The 25,953-nt window shown below is 35.2% G+C and overlaps 1 protein-coding gene across 8 annotated transcripts in view; it reads right to left on the bottom strand.

The window, feature by feature from the left end:
- Positions 1 to 25,953, bottom strand: part of LOC150101192 (transcriptional regulator protein Pur-beta-like) — a 287,353-nt gene that overhangs the window by 48,025 nt on the left and 213,375 nt on the right. The window contains exon 9 of one of the 8 annotated variants that reach the window (XM_090402265.1): positions 20,235 to 20,363. The exons of the other annotated variants lie outside the window; for them this stretch is intronic. Coding sequence (XP_090258391.1) covers positions 20,274 to 20,363 — 90 coding nt within the window. The 3' untranslated portion in view covers positions 20,235 to 20,273. Of the gene's footprint in view, positions 1 to 20,234; positions 20,364 to 25,953 lie in introns of those variants that run through there. 8 annotated transcript variants of the gene reach the window in all.

Raw genomic sequence — 25,953 nt, 5'->3', positions numbered from 1 at the left:
ACCTCAATAAAGATCATAACTGGTCTGAGTAGTGGCCCTTCCCATAATGCATAGTAATACAGACATCCAAAAGGATGTACTTTGCCTTATGAGATAACTAAGGCAATAGATGTGAAGTCAACAGGCCTCTATATACAAAAATTTATTCTAGATAACAAGTTACATTATCTGTTGAGGATGTCTATTCAGCACAGACAAGATTACTATTTTTGTGCTTTGCTAATGCTGCTGGCTCTCAAATATACAAACTCTTGTAATTGCAAAAACAGTCTTTGCTGAACATTTGTAGAAATCAAGTCTCACCATTTGGCACAAAAAGTAAATGGAAAATAATTAACTTTTGGGTTCGGAATTGATCTGCCAGAATGTAAACAATGATGTATATTAACAAGAGCCTTGTACATTACCCTAAATAATTAAATTCAGTTCCTGTCCACTTTTATATTAACAGGCATCAAATAATACAATAACATATTACAATAAAATATGATACAAATATTTGTGTTATAGATGGATTGATACGGCAAAAAGTGCCTTAGATGATAGAAATATAAGATCTGCTAATGGTAGAGTCTTGACAAGGAACAGACTGATTTGGAGGAAAATTGTAGATAGGAAGTTAGTAATGATGTAAATTTTTTATGTAGTACTATCATATCCTGTACACCCATTGAGGGTACATGGCAAGAATTTGATGATGATGATATTTGTGTATTAAAATTATTCCATTTAATAATGATTTTTTATTATAATTTTAACATGGTTTAAAGAGCGTCATACATGTTTGCAACATGATGCATCTAAAAATATTTTACTCATTGTAGATTTTGAGCATAAACTTCTGCTTCTTGCATGAGCAGAATTTAGTAGTTAGTTTTTAAGAGAAACTTCTAAAAATTTCTTCAATGAAGTAATTTGCCAATTGTAGCATTTGAAGTACACTACCATATATGCTCGGAAATCTGCTGACATTATTGGCAGATTTCTATCTTCACTAATTTAAATGACAAATACCATAAGAATACTAAATTGAAATTCACATGTTTTGCATAACAGAATGGTAGTTATTGTATACAGAAGGAAAAGTGAATCATTCATTGGCAATAACTAAACATAATGAAGGGACCCTTCTACTTTTAAGAGAAACATGTGGCATGAAATTAAGAATTATCAACAAATTAGCACAAGAAAAGTATATTTAATATAACTATCAGGTTTGAAAATCACAAACTATCATCAGTGGCTTGACAGGAAACAGGTTTTTATAAGGTAGAATACAAACAATTGATCGTTCAAAATAGAATGAGCCATGATGTGATGTTATATCGCAAATCACAATATCATTTCACTGAAGAAAGGTAAACATAGGAGTGCAGAAATAAATTACATGTTTAAATTTACAATGTCATACAAAAAACTTAATTTATAAATTTCTTAAACAAAGAAATTTTCTTTTAAATTTCTTTATGATTTCTTAAACAAATTAAAAAATGTCTCCTTACAACCTACTAATCTTATGGTGAGCTTTGATGTAGAATTTCTATTCACAAATGTACCTCTCAAAGAGACTTTACAATTACTTACTGACATCTTTCCACAAGATATTGTAGATTCATAATACTCCGGATGTTTCTTGTGTCAAAACAAATTCTCAAGTAGAAGGTATACTGCCATGGGAAGTCAACTTTTCCCTGCTCTAGCCAACTTTTATTTGGAGCAATTAGAAGACATCCTTTTTTCATCTATATACTACCCTCAACTTTCATTTTGAGTTAGATATATACATGATATTTTTGTAGTGTGGCCACACAAAAGAGATTCCTTAGCTTCTTTTTTAATCAAAATCAATACTTTGCAAGTTCACATTGGAAATTTTTCAATTTCCAAGTTCATCATGGAAATTGAAAAAGATAACAAATTATCCTTTTCAGACATCTTTCTCATCCACTCACCATCAGGTAATTTTACAACATCTGTTTACAGAAAACCCACTTTTACTGGATGTTACATTCTCAAACAATCTACTCATCATCCTTCTCAAAAGACAGGAATCATAAAATGTTTAATTCAATGAGCAATAACTAATTATTCAACTCCCCATCATTTACAGAAAGAACTTTCTACTATCAAACAATACATGAAATTAAATAGCTTCTCCCAAAGAACTACACAACATCTGTCCGAATCCTACAAGACAAACCAAAACAACAAAGAATCAATACGTCGAGTTCCAATCCCATATATCTCCAGAATTTCAGAACCAATTTCAAGAATTCTGAAGAAATATGATCTCACAGCTACTTATATTCCTCTCAATAAATATCCAACTATTTCCCATCATCTAAAGATAAATGCTAAACTATGTCTCTTCCTGGTGTATATCAAGTTCCATGTGACTATCATCTTTCTTACTTTGGACAAACTGAATGCTCTATAGAAAAAAGAATACAAGGACATCAATCTTATATTCTCCACAACAAATCTGATAAGTCTGGATTGGTGCAACATGAAATAGAGACAAACCACAACATTCTCTGGTCCAAAACTCACCTTCTACAAAGATGGCGGTATAAATTCAAATGCCTATTCAGATAGAGTGCTGAAGCCTTACTTCAATGGCCTAACTTGAATCAGAATGACTACATATCCTTGTCAAAAATATAGGAAAGTTTGATAAGAATAACACATTAATTTTTTTTTTTAATTAAGACCTTCTAGATAGTAGGTCTTAATGATATCTTTAATATGATTTTATAAATGAAGTTTTTTTTTTTTTTTTTGTATAGGGTGCTTAAGGGTCAAAGCTGTATAACTGAGAGGAGACCTCCACATTTAAAGAAATGCAGAGAACCGACCATGAGAAGGTGAGGATTGGACCTAATGTCCAATCCGCACCTTCTCGTGGTGCACCCTGTTGGGTATCTACCTGGATACTGAACGAACGAGGATGGGCTGGAAATTTGGGATTTAGCCGACCAAACTGTATTGTTATTGGGTAAACCAAAATACAAAATGATGGTACAACATGACAAAATTTCATGCCAGCTGGGGCGTCACCCAGTTAAACAAGGTCCACATTGTTTTCACCAGGGAACCAGGGCAAACAGCAAAAGGTCAGCTACTGGAACAAATCTGAAAACACACCCAACTCAACATCACCAGAGTTAAAGATCAGTACTATCAACATAAGAAGCCTGAATGGCAAAGAAATGGAGCTAGTGGAGGAATTAGATAAGTACCAGATCGACATAATGACTGAAACAAAAAAGACAAAAACTGGTGAGATCTTTCTGAGCAATAAATACAAAATGTTATATTCAGGCAATGACAATCAAGGAAAAGAAGGAGTAGCCATAGTATTCAACACAAAATACGAGGCTAATCTTCTTGAATGGCAGTCAGTCTCAAGTAGAGTAATGTGGGCAAATATGAGAATGGACAACTGGACAATGAAACTTATTTGTGCCTATGGTCCGACAGTAGGTTCTACTAAGGTAGAAGTGAAGGAATTTTTTGAGGCTGTAGAGAAAGCTACTGACACAATGAAAAAGGAAAAGTTGGTCCTTGTTGGGGATCTAAATAGCAGAGTAGGAAGTGATTGTCAGACATACAAAAATGTTTTGGGAAAATTTGGAGAAAAGAGCAAAGCTAATAATAATAGCAAATACCTGTTGGATTTCTGCTCAGGACATGGACTGGTTATTACTAACACCATGTTCCAACATAACAATGTGCACAAATTCACATGGAGAGAAGAAGCAAGGAAAAAGAAAAGTCTCATTGACTATGTTATTGTTGAGAGTGATGTTTTCTCCCTGGTGCAAGACACCAGAGTGTACAGAGGATTTGAAATTGGAAGTGATCACTATTTAATCTTGAGCAGGATAATGAATTTCATATTGAAAAGAATGACATGTAAGAAAGTTTTAAAGTGAATAAAAGTTGAGCAGCTCTCAGATATGAACTTTAGACTAACATACACAAAGATTATTGAAGGAAAATTGAAAGAGTTTGAGAACAGGAGCCAAACCTCAGAGATTCAGTGGCAAACCTTGAAGAAAGCCCTGATTGATTCAGCTAGAGAGGCATGTGGTGAAGTTGTCTACAAGGATAGAAAAATTAGAACTCCATGGTGGACACAGGAAGTTAAAGAGGCAGTGAAGGAAAAGAAGAAAGCATATCAAAAGTTCCTGGCAAATAAGTCAGCTTGTGCTCTTAGAGAATACAGAGATAAATGTAAGAAAGCTAAACACTGTGTAAAGCTATCTACACAAAGGTCATGGGAGGACTTTGGCAAGAACATAGAAAATAAATATCAAGAAGGTGGCAAAATATTCTGGAGGTTGTTGAAGAAGCTTAGGAATGGAGGAAAAAATGCTGTAAAAGGAGTTAGAGATGATAAAGGTGAAATGAAAATGGGAGAAAAAGATATACTTGAAGTATGGAGTAATTACGTTGAAAATTTGCTAAATTAAACAAGTAGTGATGACAGCACAGTGGTAAAAAGCACTGCCCAGGCATGCAGTCAGGAATACATATCCATACTTGAAGTAGAAAAAGCCATCAAAGGCTTGAAATGTGGAAAGGCAGCAGGAATAGATGATATTCGACCAGAAATGCTGAAGTATGGTGGTATAAGTGTCTTACAGTGGCTGCACTGCATAGTTCAGAAAGCCTGGACAGAGGGACGAATTCCCGATGATTGGAGTAGAGCTCTCATAGTACCTATATATTAAAAGGGAAATAAAACTGAATGTGAGAATTACAGAAGTATATCCCTATTGAGTGTTCCTGGTAAGATCTATGCAACTATACTTGAGAAACGGTTGACAAGAATTGTGGAAGAAAAGCTTGGTGAAGAACAAGCTGGATTCAGGCTAAACAGAGGCTGTCAGGATCAGATCTTCACTTTATGACAAATAGTGGAGAAATCATGGGAATATAACAAAGATCTGTATTTAAGTTTTGTCGATTTGGAAAAGACATATGACAAGGTGCCAAGAGAGAAGCTATTCAATACGCTACAGTTATATTGTGTCAATGGGGCATTATATCAAGCAATACTTTATTTGAGTTGTAAGTCAGCAGTTAGAATTGAAGGAAGTACAGGAAGATGGTTTAATGCTGAATCTGGTGTGAGACAAGGATGTACATTATCCCCTCTGTTATTCATTATCTATATAATGGATCACATTATGAAGGAAAGTGGTATTAAACATGATATCAAAATTGGAGATGTTAATGTCAGCTCTTTGCTTTATGCAGACGATGTTATACTTCTAAATAAATCCGCTACAAGTCTGCAAGATTCTCTGACTAAATTGAATAGCTGTTGTAAGAGATATGGTATGAAGGTCAGCAATAAAAAGACAAAGACAATGAAAATAGGCAGAATCATTGAAAATGTCAACTGTGTTGTGAATGGAGAACCTGTGGAACAAGTAAAACATTTCAGCTACTTAGGCACGATTTTTACTGAAGATGGTAAATTAAAAATGGAAATAGACAACAGAATCAACAAAGCTGGTATGGTAGGAAGTCAATTGAATAAATTCATATGGAATAAGAGAGAAATTAGTCGGAACACTAAATTAGCTGTATACAAGACTGTGTTCAAACCAGTTTTAACTTATGGATCTGAGAGCTGGATCAGAAGTAAAACACTTGACCAAAGACTAGAGACCGCAGATATGAGAGTCCTGAGAAAGATTATAGGCATGAACAGATGGCATCAATGGCAATATCATATTAAAAACGAGAATATTAGGAAAGAACTTGACATTGTCAGCATCCAGGAATGCGTTAGCAGACCTAATCACAGGTGGTATGGTCACTTAAACAGAATGGGTGAGAAAAGATTAGCAAAACAAGTGTTGTCAGGAAAACGACCCAGAGGAAGACCAAGATATAGGTGGATTGATATGTACAAAGTGCCTTAGACGATAGAAATATAAAATCTGGTAATGTTGGAGTCTTGACAAGTAACAGACTGATTTGGAGGAAAATTGTAGATAGGAAGTTAGTAATGATGTAAATTTTTCATGTAGTACTATCATCTCCTGTACATGGCAGGAATTTGATGATGATGATGAGTTTTTTGTATGACATTGTAAATTATTTTTGCAATCTTATGTTTAACTTTCTTATGTTTACCTTGAAATGATATCGTGACTGGCGATGTAACATCACACAGCTCGTTCTAATTTTGAATGATCAATTGTTTGTATTCTACCTTGTAAAAAACTGTTTCCTGTCAAGCTACTGATGATAGTTTTATTTTCAAACTGAAATATCTGGCAATATATTAAATATACTTTTCTTGTGCTAACATGTTGATAATTCTTAGGAACCCTTCTAATTCAGGTACCACTCATGTCATTCTTGCATGCCATGGAGCATTGGTTCAGCAGCTTTACATAGCTTATACAGAAGGAAAATAGTTCTTTTATTTCTACTTATATTCTTTGTACCAAGACAAATATTCCCATTTCATTAATTAATGCATTGATGCAGACTAAATATTTTAAACAATAAAATTATAAGGGTAGTGTAATACAGAAGAAACAAAAGAAAATAAAACATGAGATATATACATTTGAATGCAATAATAATGAGGGTAAACATTTCTGTTAGTAGTGAGTGTCTTTAATGCCACCAAATTCATATTTGCTAAGTCAGTCTATTAGTTTCAAGTTGTTCAAAACCTTCAGAAGGAAAAAAAAGTTAATTGGTTATGTCTGAAATCACTGCTGTTATTAAATAAAATACTTCTGAACATATGTTATTTTCTTTGTGTTAATTTTCTTATGAAAAAAAATGTGTTGAGATATTTTATTTTAATAAATTTTAAATATTAATAACAAGAAACAAAATATGTTAGAAATTTAAGTTAAGGGGATAATAAATCCCTCATTATTTTAAAGCCGGATACGAAACTCGGAGATTGAAATCTAAGAGTTTCATGCCGAAGAACTATCGGCAAGTCCAAGCGTAAGTCAACCCTGGGTAGTAAAACACTAGGGCAACTCGTAGCAAAGGTGAAGCAAGACCCATCACTATCCTTAATATTTTCTCATAATGTAAAACGCAGCTCCTAGGAGATGTATTACTATTTTACATTATGAGGAGAGGTCACTACCCAGACCGGTTTCGACCTTTATTGAGGTCTCATCAGTGAGTAGGTAGACCTAGAATACCAAGGTTTAAGTGAACCGAACTTACATATACCCCTACTAACAAATTGCCAGACCAGTGTACTCATATATTATTATGACTACGATAAAGAGCCAAGACCCTATTTTTCTGGCTGTGTAAATTAAGTTAAGGGGATAATAAATCCCTCTATATTTTAAAGCCGGATACGAAACTCGGAGATTGGAATCTAAGCGTTTCATGCCAAAGAGCGATCAGTGAGTCCAAGCATAAGTCAACATCTGGGTAGTACAACACTAGGGCAACTCGTAGCAAAGGTGAAGCAAGCTCCATCACTATCCTTAATATTTTTTCATAATGTAAAACACAGCTCCTAGGAGATGTATTACTGTTTTACATTATGAGAACAGGTCACTACCCAGACCGGTTTTGATCTTTATTGAGGTCTCGGTTCACTTAAACCTTGGTATTCCAGGTCTACCTACTCACTGATGAGACCTCAATAAAGGTCAAAACCGGTCTGGGTAGTGACCTCTCCTCGTAATGTAAAACAGTTATACATCTCCTAGGAGCTGCGTTTTACATTATGAGAAAATATTAAGGATAGTGATGGATCTTGCTCCACCTTTGCTACGAGTTTCCCTAGTGTTGTACTACCCAGGTGTTGACTTACGCTTGGACTCGCCGATAGTTCTTCGGCATGAAGCTTTTAGATTTCAATAGATTTCGATCTCCGAGTTTCATATCCGGCTTTAAAATAATGAGGGATTTATTATCCCCTTAACTTAATTTACGCAGCCAGAAAAATAGCCTCTTGGCTCTTTATCGTAGTAATAATAATGTTGGAAATTTGTTGTGGTTTGGTTGAAAACTGTTGTTTTATACACAAAATGAGAATGTAATGGTGAGTGCTTCCATGTGATAGTGGTTCAGACATGAAGTTGTTTATTATCCTAAAAATACCCCATAAAGCCAGATTTATTTTAAAAAGAGGCAATGTTTAATCATGGCCAATTTTAAAAAAAATTGGCTATCAATTTTTATTCAGACGTATGAAAAACTGATATAATATAATATATATACCTGAAGAAAAGTCACGATTTTGCAATAAAAATCTTAAAAGCTAGACATTCCTCACTTTTTCTTCAGAATAATGTCCATCAACTGCTAAAATAAAATTTCACAGAAACCAGTTACTTTTGTTAAAACTTCCAAATGCTTCTTGATTTTCTGTCATCAGAACTTCGATTGTTTAAAAGCATAAAGTTTCAGTTTCCATTATTTGTCTAAGAAAAATGAATGTTGTTGATTCTTTTATAAACTATTCTATAAATTTGTGCAACCAAACAGATTAAAAGCATTTACATGCAATACTGTCAGTCCCAATTTGGCCGTTCTCCATGAAACTATCAAAAAGTAAGAAACATTTCATGCATTTCCAGGAATTTTATGTCAAATCCCCACATTACGATGTGCCAAGAACAGAATTTGGCTCATAATGGCAATGTTAGGTTTGTAAGAATTTGAAGGCTTTCATGAAAACAAGCAAACAAAAACAAGAATTATTCAACTGCATTAAGAGGATTAAACTTTCCCAAGGACACTGTGATCTGGCATTACAGCAAACAATTGAAGAGTGAATGTCAAATAATGACAATACTCCTACTGCATAAACTGTGAGGAGTGAATTTAAGTGACATCATCAATCCTTCCACAACAGAGAGTGAGAAGAAAGTGATAGTTTAAGGAGAATAAAGAAATAGAAGCAAAACAGTCTGGAAAAAGAATAAGACTAAATGGCAATTTAGAATAGAATGGAAATTTTTGTTAATTGTGCAGAAATAAATGTCTTTAGTCATTAAGAATCCACAAACCATATAGTTCATACTCCCATTTAATGAATATTAAAAGATTCTTAAGAAGCTATTAACACTTCTGGAATTGGTCAATTTTTTAGTAATTTTTGATGTTATCTACTTTTATAACTAAAAATCAACCCAGGGATTCACACTTGCAAACAAATTACACAAATTTGTTTGCAAGTGTGAATTTACTCTTTTACACAAATAAAAGCAAACAAAGTTTGGCATGAAGTATCTTCACAACTAAGCTACCATAGCAATGTACACATCCAAAATGAAGTGTGCTTTGCATTATGGGATACTAAGGCAACAAATGTGAAGTCAGCAGATTGTATATTCCAAGTAGTCTAGTCACTAAGATACTTCACGCACAAACTTTATTTGCTTTCATGGTTCACAAAGAAAATAGGCAGATCTTGCAAAAATTCTCAGCATATGTTGCATCCTAAGACATCCTAAAATATTACTGTCACAAAGAGATTATTATTATTAACATATGACCTCCATGGAGTCAGAGATTCATCATGGGAAATGCAAGCTATCACACACAAAGCTCATCCAATTGTGCTTTAAACTAATTCAACATGCTTACATTCACAACACACTCAGGCAATGCATTCTACTCACCAACCACTGTACATGCAAAGAAACTTCACTTCTTTGCTCACACCATTCCTATAAAGTTTCCAGGGATGACCTCTTGTTTTACCCTGCCCTTCCCATTCTATTAAAAATTTCTTCCATGTTAACTTGATAACAACCGCTGACTAAATTATACATCTCAATCATATCCTCTTCCTCCTCCTCCTATTCACAAGGCTTTGCAATTTACATTCTTTCAATCTGTCTTCACACACCACATTCCAAAGACCACTTACCACCTTTGTGAATCTTCTCTGACTAACGTATCTTCGTCATCATGAAAACCCAGTTGTCATATCTGTGCACAATAATCCATATGATCAAGGCCTTATATAATGCAATCATAACTTCTTTATTTTTGCATGTCATGGGCCTATGTATGACTGCCACTGCCCAATGTGATCCATGAATTTCAGGTCCCTGTCAACCACCACTCCAGATCTCTCATTTAATATACTGCTTTAAAGTTTCCTCACCAAGTGTTTACTTTGCATCCCATTGTTGCTTACCAAATTTCAAAACTTACACTTTGCAACAATGAGCTGACAGTTCTACCTACTTGCTCAATCATACAATCTATTCATGTCCTACTGTAAGGCCAAAAACATCTGCATAACTCCACACTGCTCTCATCATTTTTGCATCATCTGCAAACCTACTTACTATTTCTACAATTGGTATAATTGATGACAGGATTTAATAAATAATAAATTAAAAACCAAACTTTCTATAACTGTAAAAGAATTTACAAGAAGTGGGCTGCACAACTGTTTCTTCAGAGATTGAAGTACTCATCAGGTTCATCCAAAACCTAGAAGTTTAAAGACTTACCAATTACACTTCACTAGTCATATCACCTCCATTCTGTATTGCCTTGTTAAATGTGTGATGATTGCACAGGCCAGTTAAACAAGAAGCTGTATGGAAACTTGCTAAGCCCTATCAAGTTTTTATTTATTATTTATCCTGCATAAAAAGGCAGAAGATTCTATAGCAAACAGATGCCATATGAAGATGGGTCAAGAATACAGTAATCTGTTGATATTCTTCTAGAACTGTTATATGCTTCCCCAAGAACCATACTTCTGCAGATATAAAGATATAAAAACTAATAGACAGATACTTCTTCCTTATTGGAGCTTTAGAAGGTTTACCAGGACTGGAGTAGGAGTTCTTATTCTCCCCCCATTTGGGTCATTGTAATATCAAATGTAATATCCAAAGGGATACCGAAGGATGAATCTTGACAGCAGACCAGAAATACCATGGATGTGTAGAAGGTTTATAAATATTTATGCTCTATCTAATGGAACAGTTAGACAAAATTTCTTCCAGGACACCCTAAAAGTGGAAAAGTAGGATATGTACTTTTACAGTTAAAAATATGCATTGACAGTGCTCAACTGACAGACATGGAGGATTCACAGCCCTAATCTCAAGGTTTACACGAATCAAAGTAATGGTTCCCATTTTTATCATATTGGTATCTCTTCTTCCCTTATAAACAGGGTAATTCAGATATAACATCTTGGCATCAACATTTCAGATCTGAATGGAACAAGTCAAGATCGGTTTCAGGCCATGGAGACTTCAACCAAACTTCCAGCCTGTTCCAATTGATATATTACAATCTTGACTTGTTCCATGCAGTAGAATTTAAGTAGGACTAGATTATGATCTGAAATGTTGATGACAAGATGTTTTATCTGAATTACCCTATTTATAAGGGAAGAAGAGATACCAATATGATAAAAATGGGAACCATTACCTTGATTCATGTAAACCTAGAGATTAGGGTTGTGAATCCTCCACTGAGATACAGTCAAAATTCAAACACTCAGTAAAACAGAATATGATGGAATGGAGAAAGGCTTTCCCCATTGTTGGAAGACCTGTATAAAGAAAGGTAATGGTTTATAGCAAGCCAACACAATGGTGTATTGCACTGTTCAAATATTAGAGGCATCAACAAAGAAACAGAATTGGAAAGGAAGAAACAAGTGGAAGAAAGAAATTTTAAAATAAGAATACAGCAACATATAACCTATCAGCTGCATTCTTCAAAAGACAGTTCACAAAATTCTGCAAAGAAATGACAATCACCCAAATCTGCATGAATTGTGAAAACATGCCCACCACACAAGACATCCTTGGCTCCTTTCAAAAATACTATATAAAAATCTGTTTGAAGACTATAATACTATGGGAAGCTATAACTCTTGGAACATTAAAATGCCTTTCCTGTTAACATCTAAGATAGGCTAGAAAGAATACTAGACAAGAAAATTACCAGAACCTGATGTTCTAGGTTTTTCTTTACCACAAGGTCAATCCCATTCTAATTATACTCTTAAATTCCTTTCTCGAATACAGGTCACATACCAAGTGAATTTGTACCAAGCAAACCAAAACCTAACAGAGACCATACCTTAATCAACAGCCGTAGACATTTCATCAGCTATCAAAGAAGCATGGAGGCACTGGGCTTCTGGTGCTAAAATTCTACTATTTAAGCAATACAACTTAAAAAATCAATGAAATATTGCAGACCAATCACACCTGTGCAGAACTTCTCTGGTACTACCTGGGTTTTCACCCTCTACTATTTGAAATAAATTATTATAATGTTCCAAGAGCTGAGATTGTTCCTGAATGCAATAGCATTCTATGTTTAACTCTAAGACTGCTTCAATATTTGGGCACTGACATTCTTCCCATTAATAACAGCAAAACTTGGCACAATGAAAATCTCTTCTGCCACGAACTTCCAAGATAGGGTACTAATAATAACACTGTTTAATAACTTAGTAAAGTTCTAAGGATACCGTGACAGAAGAAATCTTGCTCAGAATTGCATATGGTTGCCTTCCAGTAAATTCAATCGAATGGAATAACTTGAACATCAGAGATCCAATCTGTGACAGATTGAAAACAGCAGAATATGCATTATACAGCTGCCCTCTTGCCTTGTGTATTTCAAACAGATTAAATAATGTGTTGGGCATTCCATTACTTACAACAGAACAGGTGCTTTTTTTTTTTTTTTTGCAAACCCCCTACACACACACACACTTGCTTGCAAAAGGAAGAAACTTTTGATTTTTTTATAATTAATGAGTTAAAGAGGAAAAAAAAAAACATGGATTTTTAAATCAGCAATGTGACATTCAAATGCTTTACAATATCACATGAAAATTTTATCATTCATTCGGATGATTTTTGTATTTAGAAAGGAGTATTTTGGATATATAAAAACCTGAAGTTAAAACCTGAAGATAAAAAAAACCTTGCTATAAAAACCTGAAGGAACTACCAAAACAGAATATAAGCATCGAAGAACAATGAAGTGCAAATTAAAGGAAATAATATTAAAATTGGCAAAAAACAAAATAGGCTAAGTGACCAAAGGAAAAGCAGGAAATTAAAAATGAACTATAACAGAAATGAATATAATAGATTAACCAGAGAAATCAGAAAACTAGTTAAAAGAGACAGGAATAACTGGAATAATTTTCTTTTAGAAGAAAAATGCAAAATGGCAGAGAAGCTATGAAAAGAAAATAACCTTTATGGATTATATAAACAAATAGATCAAATTAGTAAGACAAGGAAAACAAAAATGATAATGATCAAAAACAAAGAGGGACAACTAACTGAAAGTAAAACAAAAAGAATGGCCAGATGGAAAGAATACTTTTAGAGACTTATATAATAAAAACAGCTCTCAGGATATTATTATTCCAGCCACTGAAATGGAAGAGGAAACATATATCTTAACCAAAGAAACAATAGCACACAGCATAGATAAACTTAAAACTAGGGAAGCACCTGGTATTGATCAGATATACACAGAATTTTTAAAAGCAGGAAAGGAACAACTTCTGGAACCATTAAAAACATTATTTGAAAGGATCTACAAAAAAGTACCTACTGATTGGACCAAATCAGTTATAACTCCTATATACAAAAAAGGAGATAAAACAGAATGCAATAATTACAGAGACCTTAGCCTCCTCAGTATTCTATTCCAAGTAAGGTTTTTACGAAAGTACACCAAAAACAAATTAAGCCATATATAGAACTAGCATCGGTATCCATGATGGACAAAGCACAATTGATCAATTATTCACCTTAAGACAGCTAACAGAAAAGACTCTAGACTACAACCAACGTTGCTATATAAATTTCATAGACTTTCATCAGGCATTTGCTTCAATCCGTAGAAGAGAACCATGGGAAACTATTAGAGAATTTGGAATTCCCAACAAAACTATAAGAATAATAAAGAATCTATACAAGAAATCTGAAAGTGCAGTATGAGTGGAGGACACCTTAACCAACTTGTTCCACACAGAGAGTGGAGTAAGACAGGGATGTAATCTGTCGCTGGACATGTTCAATCTTACACTGGAAGAAGCAACAAATAAAGCCTTAAACAAAGAAGACTCCAGAATCAAAATATATGGGAAAAAAATAACAAACTTAAAATTTGCAGATGACACTGCATTACTTGCAAGCACACAGAAGAAGATCTACAATGAATTTCTGATAAAATAAAGGAAGAATGTATGAAATTTGGATTAAACCTAAATATATATTAGGTTATATATTAGGTAGACAAAACAAAAAATTATGCAAATAGGAAAAAGAAACAACAATCTGAAAATTGAAATTGATAGTAAGAATCTAGAGCAGGTAGAAAACTACACCTACCTTGGAGGAGTAATTGAGTACAAGAGTGAAATTACAAAAGATATAAACAGACGAATTAGCCAAGTATCCCAAACTTTTGGACGACTAAATAAAATATGGAAGTCAAGAGACATCAAACAACAAAAGTAATAATCCATGAGACAATGGTCCTCCCAATACCTCTCTATGGAAGTGAATGCTGGAATCTCAAAAAAGCTGAAGAGAAAAAATTATTCACTACTGAAATGGGTTGGCTAAGAAGATTACTTGGAGTATCTCTGCTGGACAGACTAAGAAACGAAGACATAAGGAAATGACTAAAACAAGAAATAACAATAATAGACAAAATCCAAGAAAGAAAACTGCAATGGTTTGGACATGTGACCAGAATGGGAACAGAAAGATTACCAACTAAAGCCTTGTATACAATGATGGAAGGTGAAAGATCCAAAGGGCAGCCCAAAATTAGATGGATAGTAAAATAAAAGTGGACCTAAAAACCAAATCACACCAAACTGGTCAGAACTGTTCAGACTCTCCAGGCCCAGACAGAAGTGGAGAGTTCATTCAGCCTCATCATCATCATCTGCATAGATGATGGAAGAGAGAGAGAGAGAGAGAGAGAAGATGATGATTTTTGAGATCAAGTTTTGGCTACGTGGCGTGGACCACCCACATTCTGAAATATTCACCCAGGGGCAATAAAATTTTATTTTATTGTTCAATCCTCTTAGTTCACCATGGTCATGTAGTAAACTGCAGGGATGATTGGAAAGTAATTGCAGGTAGAGAAGGCCAACTCAAGGTGGTTAGCTTAGATAAGACTAACCCACCTAGGTACTAGTTGTCTCTGGATTTTAATTTCAACTGATCTTTTGACTGTTTATCTGAATGAGACTGGTGAAAAAGGATAGCCTTTGAATACATGATGATATAAAAGAGTTGAGGCCATCTTTCTTTTCTCTCTCTTTCCCATAATGCTATCAGACTCTCTTACACCCATATAAAAAGTCACTTTAGGTTCATGATATATGCCTCTTTCCTTTTCACCTCAATAAAGATCAAAACTGGTCTGGGTGGTTACTTCCCATAATGCACAGAATACATTTCTGAAAGGAAGTATGTTTTAGATTATGGATACTGAAGCAACTGCTTCTACATACCTGTAGCCTAGTAGTGAATGTACTTCAAGCACAAACTTGGGTTAAACAAGAATATAATGAGAATATGTAGACTTTCAACAAAGAAAATGACACTGGTTTATTTGATTGTAAACAATATATAATGATTGTGTGCAGATAGTTAACCAAAAAGTTGTAGTCCAACATGCAGAAAGATTCTTGATTTCTAATGAGTGTATCTTGTGAAAGGATGGCCATGGTGGTGGATTCTTTTATGTTATGAACAGTGAAGTTGTCCTCTATGTAAGGCATGGAGCTCTTATTCCATTCAATGTTATGATGTGTGTGTGGGGGGGGGGGGGAAGAAAAGCCCAGTTGTCATCTCTGTTTATGTTACCTGCACTCTTCCACATTACACTATGTATTACAAAGACTAGGTATTATATATACACTCAAAACAAAAAAAAAAAAAAAAAGAGCAGTCTCTATCACAAGAGATAAAGACCAACTAAAGGAAGAATTACAAATTCTGCTCCAACTACTTGTTTGCAATGGATATTCAAAGAAACTTGTAGAAAAATTACTATTCTCTACTACTACTATTTAGAGCAAAATTCCAACATTCACTATGGGACTTCTACTTCTCCATTACATTGGTAGACTTTCAAGATCACCATCTACTCAAATTTCATGCCATAAGAGTGGCTTCAAGTCCTTTACTATGCTTGCCTAAAAACCACAGCCCTTTCTACAAACATCCTGAGTCTACAATATTCCATGTTCTTGTGGCCTTTCTTACTTAGGACAGACATCTAGAAGTTTAGCAATAAGATAGAACATACTGGAGACATCAGTAACAACAGAGAAAACAACTCAGACCTGGCTTTTCGTTTTTCCACACATACACACACCATAACATCGAATGGAATAGGAGCTATATGCCTTACACGGACAACTTCAGTGCTCGTAACATAAAAGAATCCACCGCGGCCATCTGTTCACAGACACCTAATATGAATCAAGGATTGATTTCTGCAAAGAAATAATTTCTGCAAAGAACAATTTTGCAGAAATTATGCAAAGATATAATTATTAGAGCTGATAAAGGTAATGCTACTGTGATCCTCAATACTAGTAATTATCATTGGAAAATGTTGCTCAGAAACTGCATCACTTAAAAGCCACCAGATCTCAGAATCCCAGTTCTCAGAAAAAGCACATTAAAGACTTCTTAAAAATGTTACATTTTGGTCCACTGCATTAATTAAACTCAAACCTTTTTTGTACCCCCCACCCCACCCTAAAAAAAAAAAATATATATATATATATATATATATATATATATACAGTCATACCCTGACTTACGCGAATCCGGAGTTACATGGTTTCTTATATGTACGTATTCCCGTCCTGCTTCACGCCTCACCACTAATCATATCTTTCAGGCACCACCCGCATTTGCCAGTGATCCTGTAAACAAGCACTGACGTGTTTCGCGTGGTCTCCATTCATACACGATTTTTATGGTCTACAAACCTTGCGATTGTTTAATGTTATGTTCTTGATAAAAATTTTATCACATAAAAAATAATAATGTCATCCAAAAGAAGCAAGTCTGATTCTTCTACAGCTAGCAAGAAAAGAAAAACATTGACTTTGGAAACAAAACTCAACATTATTAAGGATTTTGAAGGTGGATTGAAAATTTGTGAGCTAGCAAAGAAGTTCGATCTACAAGAATCCACAGTAAGAACAATCATAAAAGAAAGGTTTACAGATTTTGGAGGACATAGATTCTAATGAGGAACAAATTGTAGCCACAAGGCAAGGAATAAAAAATCATTAGCTTGCTTGAAGAAATTTTACGTGACAAGAAAAAGACATTATGCCATCAGACGAATCTATTAGATTTTATGAAACCATCGACATCGAAATAACTTTCTTTTTTTTATGTACGAAAAACTACAATTATGATTATATTTCTTAAAAAATATAGGTGTTTTTGTAAACCTTTGGTCCCAATTGTATGTTTGTATATATAAATTACATGCAAAATTATACCCAGAGTTACGTCAATTTGATTTATGCGCTTTTTGTTGGTCCCACCTACCGCGTAACTTCGGGGTTTTACTGTATATAATGTGCCTAAAATTCATAAACCCAATAACCCTCTCTGCCATGCAGTAGACTGTTTCTGACAGTGAACTCCCTTAAACTAAACAAACAACTAAATATTTAATTCTCTCCCTTTACTGGCCATAATTCATCTTTTATAAAATTTCAACCCACTCTAGTTTTTAATCCAGTATTTAGTTTCAAATAATACTGACATAATGTGGTCAGTTTCAACATCACTTCTTTATTTACCAATATTTCCCTTTCTGACACTTGAAGTTTGAAAGCAATGCAGAGATTATATTTCATTAAGGTTCTAGCTGCTTTTTCTGAGGTGCTCTGGATAAATTAGAGCAATGCTATACTCTAATGTGTATGTTCAGATGAATGTAAGGTGATGGGAGGATCAATTATATACAAGGCACAGCCACGGGCTTTCTCCTCTCTCCCTCCAGTCATTTTCTATACAAAGCAGTTAGAAAAATATGCTCTTCATGCTGCCACTCTCAAATCTTTTAGATACGTTGATATGTTCTCCATCAGCCCAGATGGCTCAGACATATCAGACTTTTTTTCTGCTCCTGCACTCTAACAATCAGCACCCCAGAATCCAGTTCATTACAGAAAAAGAAAATAACAATAGCCTGCTTTTTTCTGGACACTCTTGAATCACACATCTTCCTAATGGTGCCCTTTCTTTCTGTTTACAGAAAATCTGCTCCTCACAGGTAGATAAATACACAAACTTTCCCACTGTCTCCCCACACACCCACCTCCCACGAACATGGCAATATTAAAACCCTTGTCAACAGAGCCTTCAACCTCTGTTCCAACTAGGCTTCTCTCACAGCTGAACAAACACCCATTTATTCAACACCTTCCTGCTCAATGGCTACAATGCTAAAAAGATTAGCAAAATAACTGATCCTTCCATCACCTTATGTTCATCTGAATATACACATTCGAGTACAGCATTATTCTAATATATCCAGACCACCTCAACAAAAACAGCCAGAACCTTAATGAAATATAATCTCTGTACTGCTTTCAAACTTCATTTGAAACTGGCAGCCTTAATCCATTCTTCTGAAGATCCACTCCCTTCCTTTTCTATTCCAGGTGTTTACAAAGTTCCTTGTTCTTACAATTTATCATATTATGGACAAAGTAGGAGATCTGCCATATGCCTTGACAAGAAATACATCTGTCACTACAATTATGGTCGATCAGGTCTAGATAAAAAAAAACCATTATTCACTGCAGCAAGTACAAACTTGACTTTTTTTTTTGTTTTTTAAATCAGCAGTAGATTTTAAATTCCCAACCTAATCTAAATAAATAAGGCTGCATTAAACCTTCCAAGATATACTCAAGGCTAGCTAACAGAACCCATAGATGCACATCTCATAGACTTCTAGTCTAACTTCTTCCACCTGCTGTTTTGTTTATGTTATTATAACTTTTATATTATATCCAGAAGATGTTGGTGACAAAGATGAAATATCATCCTGTATCTATTCCATTAAACCTAATTAAAAATCAGCAATTTTTGAAATGCATCATTTTTTAGATCAGATTACACTTTGGATAAATATATCAAAGACGTTTTTGGTGGAATTATCCAAATTAAGATACAGTATTTTAGAAAGGAAGCAAATCGATATATGCCTTCACCTAGATGAAAAAATCTGTGGATTTTAACATTCAAAATTTTTCTTGATGTTACATACAATATTACAAGCATTAGCAAAATATTTCAGTAAGGGTAAGGTAAGATCTCTTAGTAAAGTAACTTTTCATCTGTGGTAATTTGTTTAGCATGTATACATGTACACATTTCGCTGTGCACTGTAGATTATAAATATGAACAGAAAGCAAATTTTTGTTCATAGAAACAATGTTTTTGTTTATAATTAATACTCTCCTTTCCTGATTCAAGATTCTTTTAATTGCTACCTTCGTTTGTGTTCTTGTGAGAAAGTTATTGTGCCAGAAATATTAATTACTACCTCATTTTATTTGAAGAAACCAACTGAAAATTTCAGTGATTATATAATTTGACAATAAAAGCAAGCATTCATTAGCCCTGGGACCGATGATTCCCGAGGTAAAAGCTACATTCCATCAAGTTAACAATCCTTAAAATCTGCAAACAAAAAATCAATTTTTCAGTGCAATCTGATAAATGGCAATTTACTGTAAATAATTTTTGATGGATCTACTATGAGGATCTTGTCAATTCAAATTTTTCAATAAACTGAAAAACTAGTACAGAGAGCAAGCAACTGTGAAAGAGAGAGACTGCTAAAAATGAAATGAACTGAACATTTCCAAGGATAGTTTTCCAGTAAAGAACTATAGTGTGAAGCCTTTTGTTATTGTTTTGTGATTTGTTATTGTATGAAATGAAATGAAAGAAATGATATATATATAAATATATAGATACACTAAAAACCTACATTTATAAGTACTTAAACCTCAGAAATTACAATTTTAATTCACACTTGTCTAGATCAGCGTTATTCAAATTGTATTCTGTAGAAACATTAGATTTCACAGATGCATGCTAAGTTTTGTAATTTATACTGTGAATGAAGTTAGGATTTAAGTGTTTTTATGAACCAATTATTATTTTATTTTGATTTTGCAAGGATATTATTTCTGAACACAGTTGCTTCTTCTTCTTCCTTCAAATTATTCTCTCCTCACCTTCAGCCTGCAGTGGTGCATTTGTTCCCAAGTGCAACCAAAAAGCATGTAAAAATACAGGAGCTGCTACCTATAGATAGAAAAGTATGACACTGAGTATAACTATAGTTTTCATAAACCACCAAAAAGCCCACTTATATAAGTGAATTTGAAGATAATTTATTCAAAAAGTGAGGTTTGGGTGAGGCAAAGGCATGTTTTACATATCTCTGACAAAACCCTATTAAGGTGCTTTTCATAAATGTTAATACTCACAAAATTTTAGGTCATTTTTGATGATCACTTATTTATTGGAAATTCAACAAAACTTTTATATATTAATATGGCTTACCTCTTATATAACAATATTCAACAATTTGAATTGCATGGTGACATTTAGTTTTCTAATTTTTCTCAACTCATTACTTGTTATCCTAATGCTATGAGAAATATGAAACATTAAGCATTAGAATTTGTTGCTGGGAAGAAATACATAGCAGTAAGTGACGTAATAATGTTTGCATGCAGATTACATCACCCAATGAACACAAGAAAGATAAAAAAAAGTTCATAAACAAACCAAAAATCAAATATTTTTGAAACAAACACAGCAGCTAATATTTAAAGTGAGCAGGTGACATTGCCTACTTCCCAATTAAACATAAACATGATAGCAAACCATGAAAAATTAATAAAGCAGTAGCATCTAAAATACCAAAGACCTCACAACATATGCTGGGAAGTATATGTATGCTGGGGGAGGAGAAAAGGGAATGAACATTACGTGATTATGTTAAGTAATGCTTATGCTGTAATGAATATTATAGCACACACATTACTGACTATAACTGAAATATTGAATTCTTTGCTGTTAGGTGGCATACTGCGTGTGTAGAGTGGTTTATTAGCACTCCTGAAGAATAAGTAATTTTTTCATACTTTAGTTGAAAATACTGGTCAACTTATTGCAGTTTTGGTTTTAAATGGTTTCTGCAGGTAAACCTTGTATTTTTCTAATAATTTTCTAATATTAAATACAATATTGCCAGTATAGCACCAATGCATGGTTGAACAATGGTGGCAAAGACCACATTTGTCAGGTGATTTGAATTTGTTTTTTTTTTTTTTTCTGGTGCAGTATGTGTGTGAGATATATTCATCATGAAATTAAAGTACATGTGGAAGGAAATTGAAACTAGAGAGAGCTTGTGTATGAAATTTTTCAAAAGAGAGTGCCTATTAGGTGACGAGAATGCAGCAAATGTCAATAGAGTGGACAATATTGATGGTACTCATAGACAGGCTTATACGTTGGTTATGCATTATTAAAACACTTAAGCAATATAACAACGTAGTTAAGGATATAAATTAAATTAAACTTTAATAAATATTTTCCGATATTTCGGCAATGTCACATTGCCATCTTCTAAAGGAACTTGCACAAAAACGCACGTGCACGTAGGCACTACAAACACAGTAACTGGGAATGAAGAGATGAAGCTATTGTTCTCCTAAAAGTCCTGATGGTGCCCTCTAGCGGGCTAAGTAGGTGTTCTTGGCCGTTGGGCTGAAGGTCTGCTGACGTAAGCCTCCCAAATTTGGGGCAGTCGCATACAACCAAATTTGTTGAGGTTTGGAGAATTTCTTAGAGCTGAGGCTGATTCCATAAATAGTCTTTCGTATTTGTATTTGCTATGGTGTATTACTGTAGCTTTCTTCCACCGTATTCTGTGGCGTGTATCCAGAGCATGGTCCGCAAGACCAGAATGGCTGTACTTGTGAAACCGGATGCAGTCCTTGTGTTCAGAAATTCTGATATTCGCTGTCCTGCCTGTTTGGCTAAAGTAAGACAGATTACAACTGCAAGGGACCTGGTATACACCAGGTAGGTCTAGGGGAAGTGGTTGGTCTTTAGTGGAGCGGATAAGGGATGCCAATTTTCTGTAAGGTTTGTAACAGGAGGTCAGGTCATGCTTTTTTAAGATTTTGGTAATCTTTTCTGAGGTGCCTCGGATGTAGGGAATGGTGATGGATTTAGAGTAATCCTTGTTGTGGAGGGGGGGGGGATCTGTGGTTTGTAGGTTCTAATATTTTTTGGACTTTTCTTGGGGGGGTAGCCATTGGCTGAGAAAGTGTTGAGGATGTGATTTAGTTCAGTGTTTAGGGCCAAGTCGTTTGAACAGATTAGTTTAGCCCTGTTGTATAGTGTTTTCACTACTCCATATTGTTGTGGGGGGGGGATTGTTGGTGAATGTATCTGCCTGTATGGGTGGGTTTTCTGTAAACTGAGAAAACCAAGGTTCCATTAGGCTGGCGGGTGACTAGTGTGTCTAGGAAAGGGAGGCTGTTTTTTTTCTCTTTTTCCAGGGTAAATTTGATTCTGGGGTGTTGGTTGTTTAAGTGTGTTAAGAAGGAGAGAAGTGTTTCAGACCCAATATCCTCACTGGGTATTTTTTTTGGCCACAACTTCGCGATTGCTCCCAAAAAAATACCCAGTGAGGATATTATGATCCAGATCGAACGTGGAATCTGCCATCTTCCACATCAAGTCGCCAACAGTGTGAGACTGGATGTAGCTTGTGTCCTTTCCAAAGCAGTCACACCAAAATCCAACATATCCAACAAGGAATATAAAGCTCTACAGGAAATGAAGAATAATAAAGAAATAGTTATCACCAAAGCAGATAAGGGAAACGCAACTGTAGTCCTTAACCAAAAGGACTACACAGGTAAGCTGAATGCTCTTCTCTTAGATCGGGCTACCTACCTCCCCATCAATTACAATCCCACCAACTCTCAAATTAGAAAACTTCACAGGCTCCTTAAGAGAGTCACTTCTTGGCCTGTAGAAGTTACCAACAGATTAAAGCCATTCAACTCTATACCCCCCCCCCATATTTACGGACTCCCGAAAATACATAAAGAAAATGTGCCATTACGTCCCATAGTGGATGGCATTAATTCCCCCACATACAAATTAGCTAAACATTTGGCCAAAGAGCTCACACACTATACTGGCAACACACCATCACACATAAAAAACTCAGCCCATTTCAAAGCCAGTATAGAAAACCTTACACTCCAACATACTGACATAATAGTCAGCTTTGACGTCTCCTCTTTATTCACAAATGTCCCACTCAAGGAAACTCTAGAGCTAATCCAAGCTAAATTTTCTCCCGATATCTCAGCCTTATTTCAGTTCACAATGAACTCAGGCTATTTCTTTTGGCCAGGAAAATTCTACAAACAAATAGAGGGGACAGCCATGGGTTCACCACTCTCCCCACCCTTGGCCAATTTCTTTATGGAGACCTTTGAAGAAAAAGCCTTAGCCTCTGCCCCACAAAAACCAACCATATGGCTTCACTACATTGATGATGTGTTCGCTATTTGGCCACATGGCTCTGAAACACTTCTCTCCTTCTTAACACACTTAAACAACCAACACCCGAGAATCAAATTCACCCTGGAAAAAGAGGAAAAAAACAGCCTCCCTTTCCTAGACACACTAGTCACCCGCCAGCCTAATGGAACCTTGGTTTTCTCAGTTTACAGAAAACCCACCCATACAGGCAGATACATTCACCAACAATCCCCCCCCCCCCACACACACACAACAATATGGAGTAGTGAAAACACTATACAACAGGGCTAAACTAATCTGTTCAAATGACTTGGCCCTAAACACTGAACTAAATCACATCCTCAACACTTTCTCAGCCAATGGCTACCCCCCCAAGAAAAGTCCAAAAAATATTAGAACCTACAAACCACAGATCCCCCCCCCCTCCCCCCCCCCCCTCCACAACAAGGACTCTAAATCCATCACCATTCCCTACATCCGAGGCACCTCGGAAAAGATTACCAAAATCTTAAAAATGCATGACCTGACCTCCTGTTACAAACCTTACAGAAAATTGGCATCCCTTATCTGCTCCACTAAAGATCAACCACTTCCCCTAGACCTACCTGGTGTATACCAGGTCCCTTGCAGTTGTAATCTGTCTTACTTTGGCCAAACAGGCAGGACAGCGAATATCAGAATTTCTGAACAAAAGGACTACATCCGGTTTCACAAGTACAGCCATTCTGGTCTTGCAGACCATGCTCTGGATACACGCCACAGAATACGGTGGAAGAAAGCTACAGTAATACACCATAGCAAATACAAATACGAAAGACTATTTATGGAATCAGCCTCAGCCCTAAGAAATTCTCCAAACCTCAACAAATTTGGTTGTATGCGACTGCCCCAAATTTGGGAGGCTTACGTCAGCAGACCTTCAGCCCAACGGCCAAGAACACCTACTTAGCCCGCTAGAGGGCACCATCAGGACTTTTAGGAGAACAATAGCTTCATCTCTTCATTCCCAGTTACTGTGTCTGTAGTGCCTACGTGCACGTGCTTTTTTGTGTAAGTTCCTTTAGAAGATGGCAATGTGACATTGCCGAAATATCGGAAAATATTTATTAAAGTTTAATTTAATTTATATCCTTAACTACGTTGTTCTATTCCTTAAGTGTTTTAATAATATTGATGGTAGGATGGAAAATGTCAGAATTAATGTCGAACATGTGGCCATGGAAACAGAGGAGAGTGTAATGAACATAAATAAAGAAATAGCATGCTTGAATGTTATCCTTCACAGGACAAAGTGCAAAATTAAAAAATGCAGAAGTGACAAGAGATTATCAAGGCTGAGAAGAGAAAGAAGCAGGCGGTCCAAAGTAATAATAAAGACAAAGTGAACAAACAAGAAAAACAAGTTATGGAGAAAATTATGTAAGGAGACTCAATGATCAGGTGAGTACTTAATGAAAGCGTTACAAAATCGTGTTTCTCTGGTGTAAAAATTCACAATATTAGTCATGCCATCCGGATGCAAAAAGATTAGGTAGTAAAGGTGGATGGGGACCTAAAGGGATGCTGCAGTTTTTATATACTAATGCCAAAAGCATTAGGAACAAGAGGAAAGAGTTTCTGGCACTAGTTAGATCTATGAGGGAGGATGTAAAGAAGTCGTTAGAAGAGGCAAAACTGAAGAGTAAGAAGGTGAAGACTGTAAGTTTCTAGCCATGCTATGATAGAGGCAAAATGAGGAGGGCATTAGTAGCTAATGAATCAATAGGTAGGTTGTGCAGAAGAAATGATGTAGGGTTTGTGGATTTGTGTTTGATGGAAAGAAGGATTTGTATAATGCTGATGAACTGCATCAAAATGGTTTTGGTGTTAGGTGTCGAGAGATAGAGAGGGTATTGTTCATTGAGCATACTGAAATGCTAATTCAGGAAAATTTAAACAATTAGGGTGGAAGCAGGTAAGTTTGTGTGAAGGAACAAATGAGGCAAGTGAGTGTGAGAATGACCAAATGCAGAATCTAGTCTCTAAAGCAAAAAATATTGGATAGGGTACTCAATTCAGGAAGTAAAGGTGGATGGGAACTAAAGGGATGCTGCAGTTTTTATATACTAATGCCAAAAGCATTAGGAACAAGAGGAAAGAGTTTTTGGCACTAGTTAGTGCAACCTCACCAAAAGTTTTAGGCATTAGTAAGACCTGGCTAACATATAATGTAGTTACAGGGATAGAATGTGAAATGTTTAGTATTTTTAGGGAAGATAGAGAAGATATGATGGGGGGGGGGGTACTGCTGATGACAGTATATGAATTGCAGCCA

This window comes from Typopeltis vanoorti, chromosome 12, assembly GCF_054136105.1.
Source record: "Typopeltis vanoorti isolate ZY-2024b chromosome 12, IOZ_Tvanoo_1.0, whole genome shotgun sequence".
In the NCBI taxonomy this organism is placed as follows: Eukaryota; Metazoa; Arthropoda; class Arachnida; order Uropygi; family Thelyphonidae; genus Typopeltis; species Typopeltis vanoorti.
Note: the sequence above shows the minus strand (reverse complement) of the source record. Positions and strands in the feature narration are given on the sequence as shown.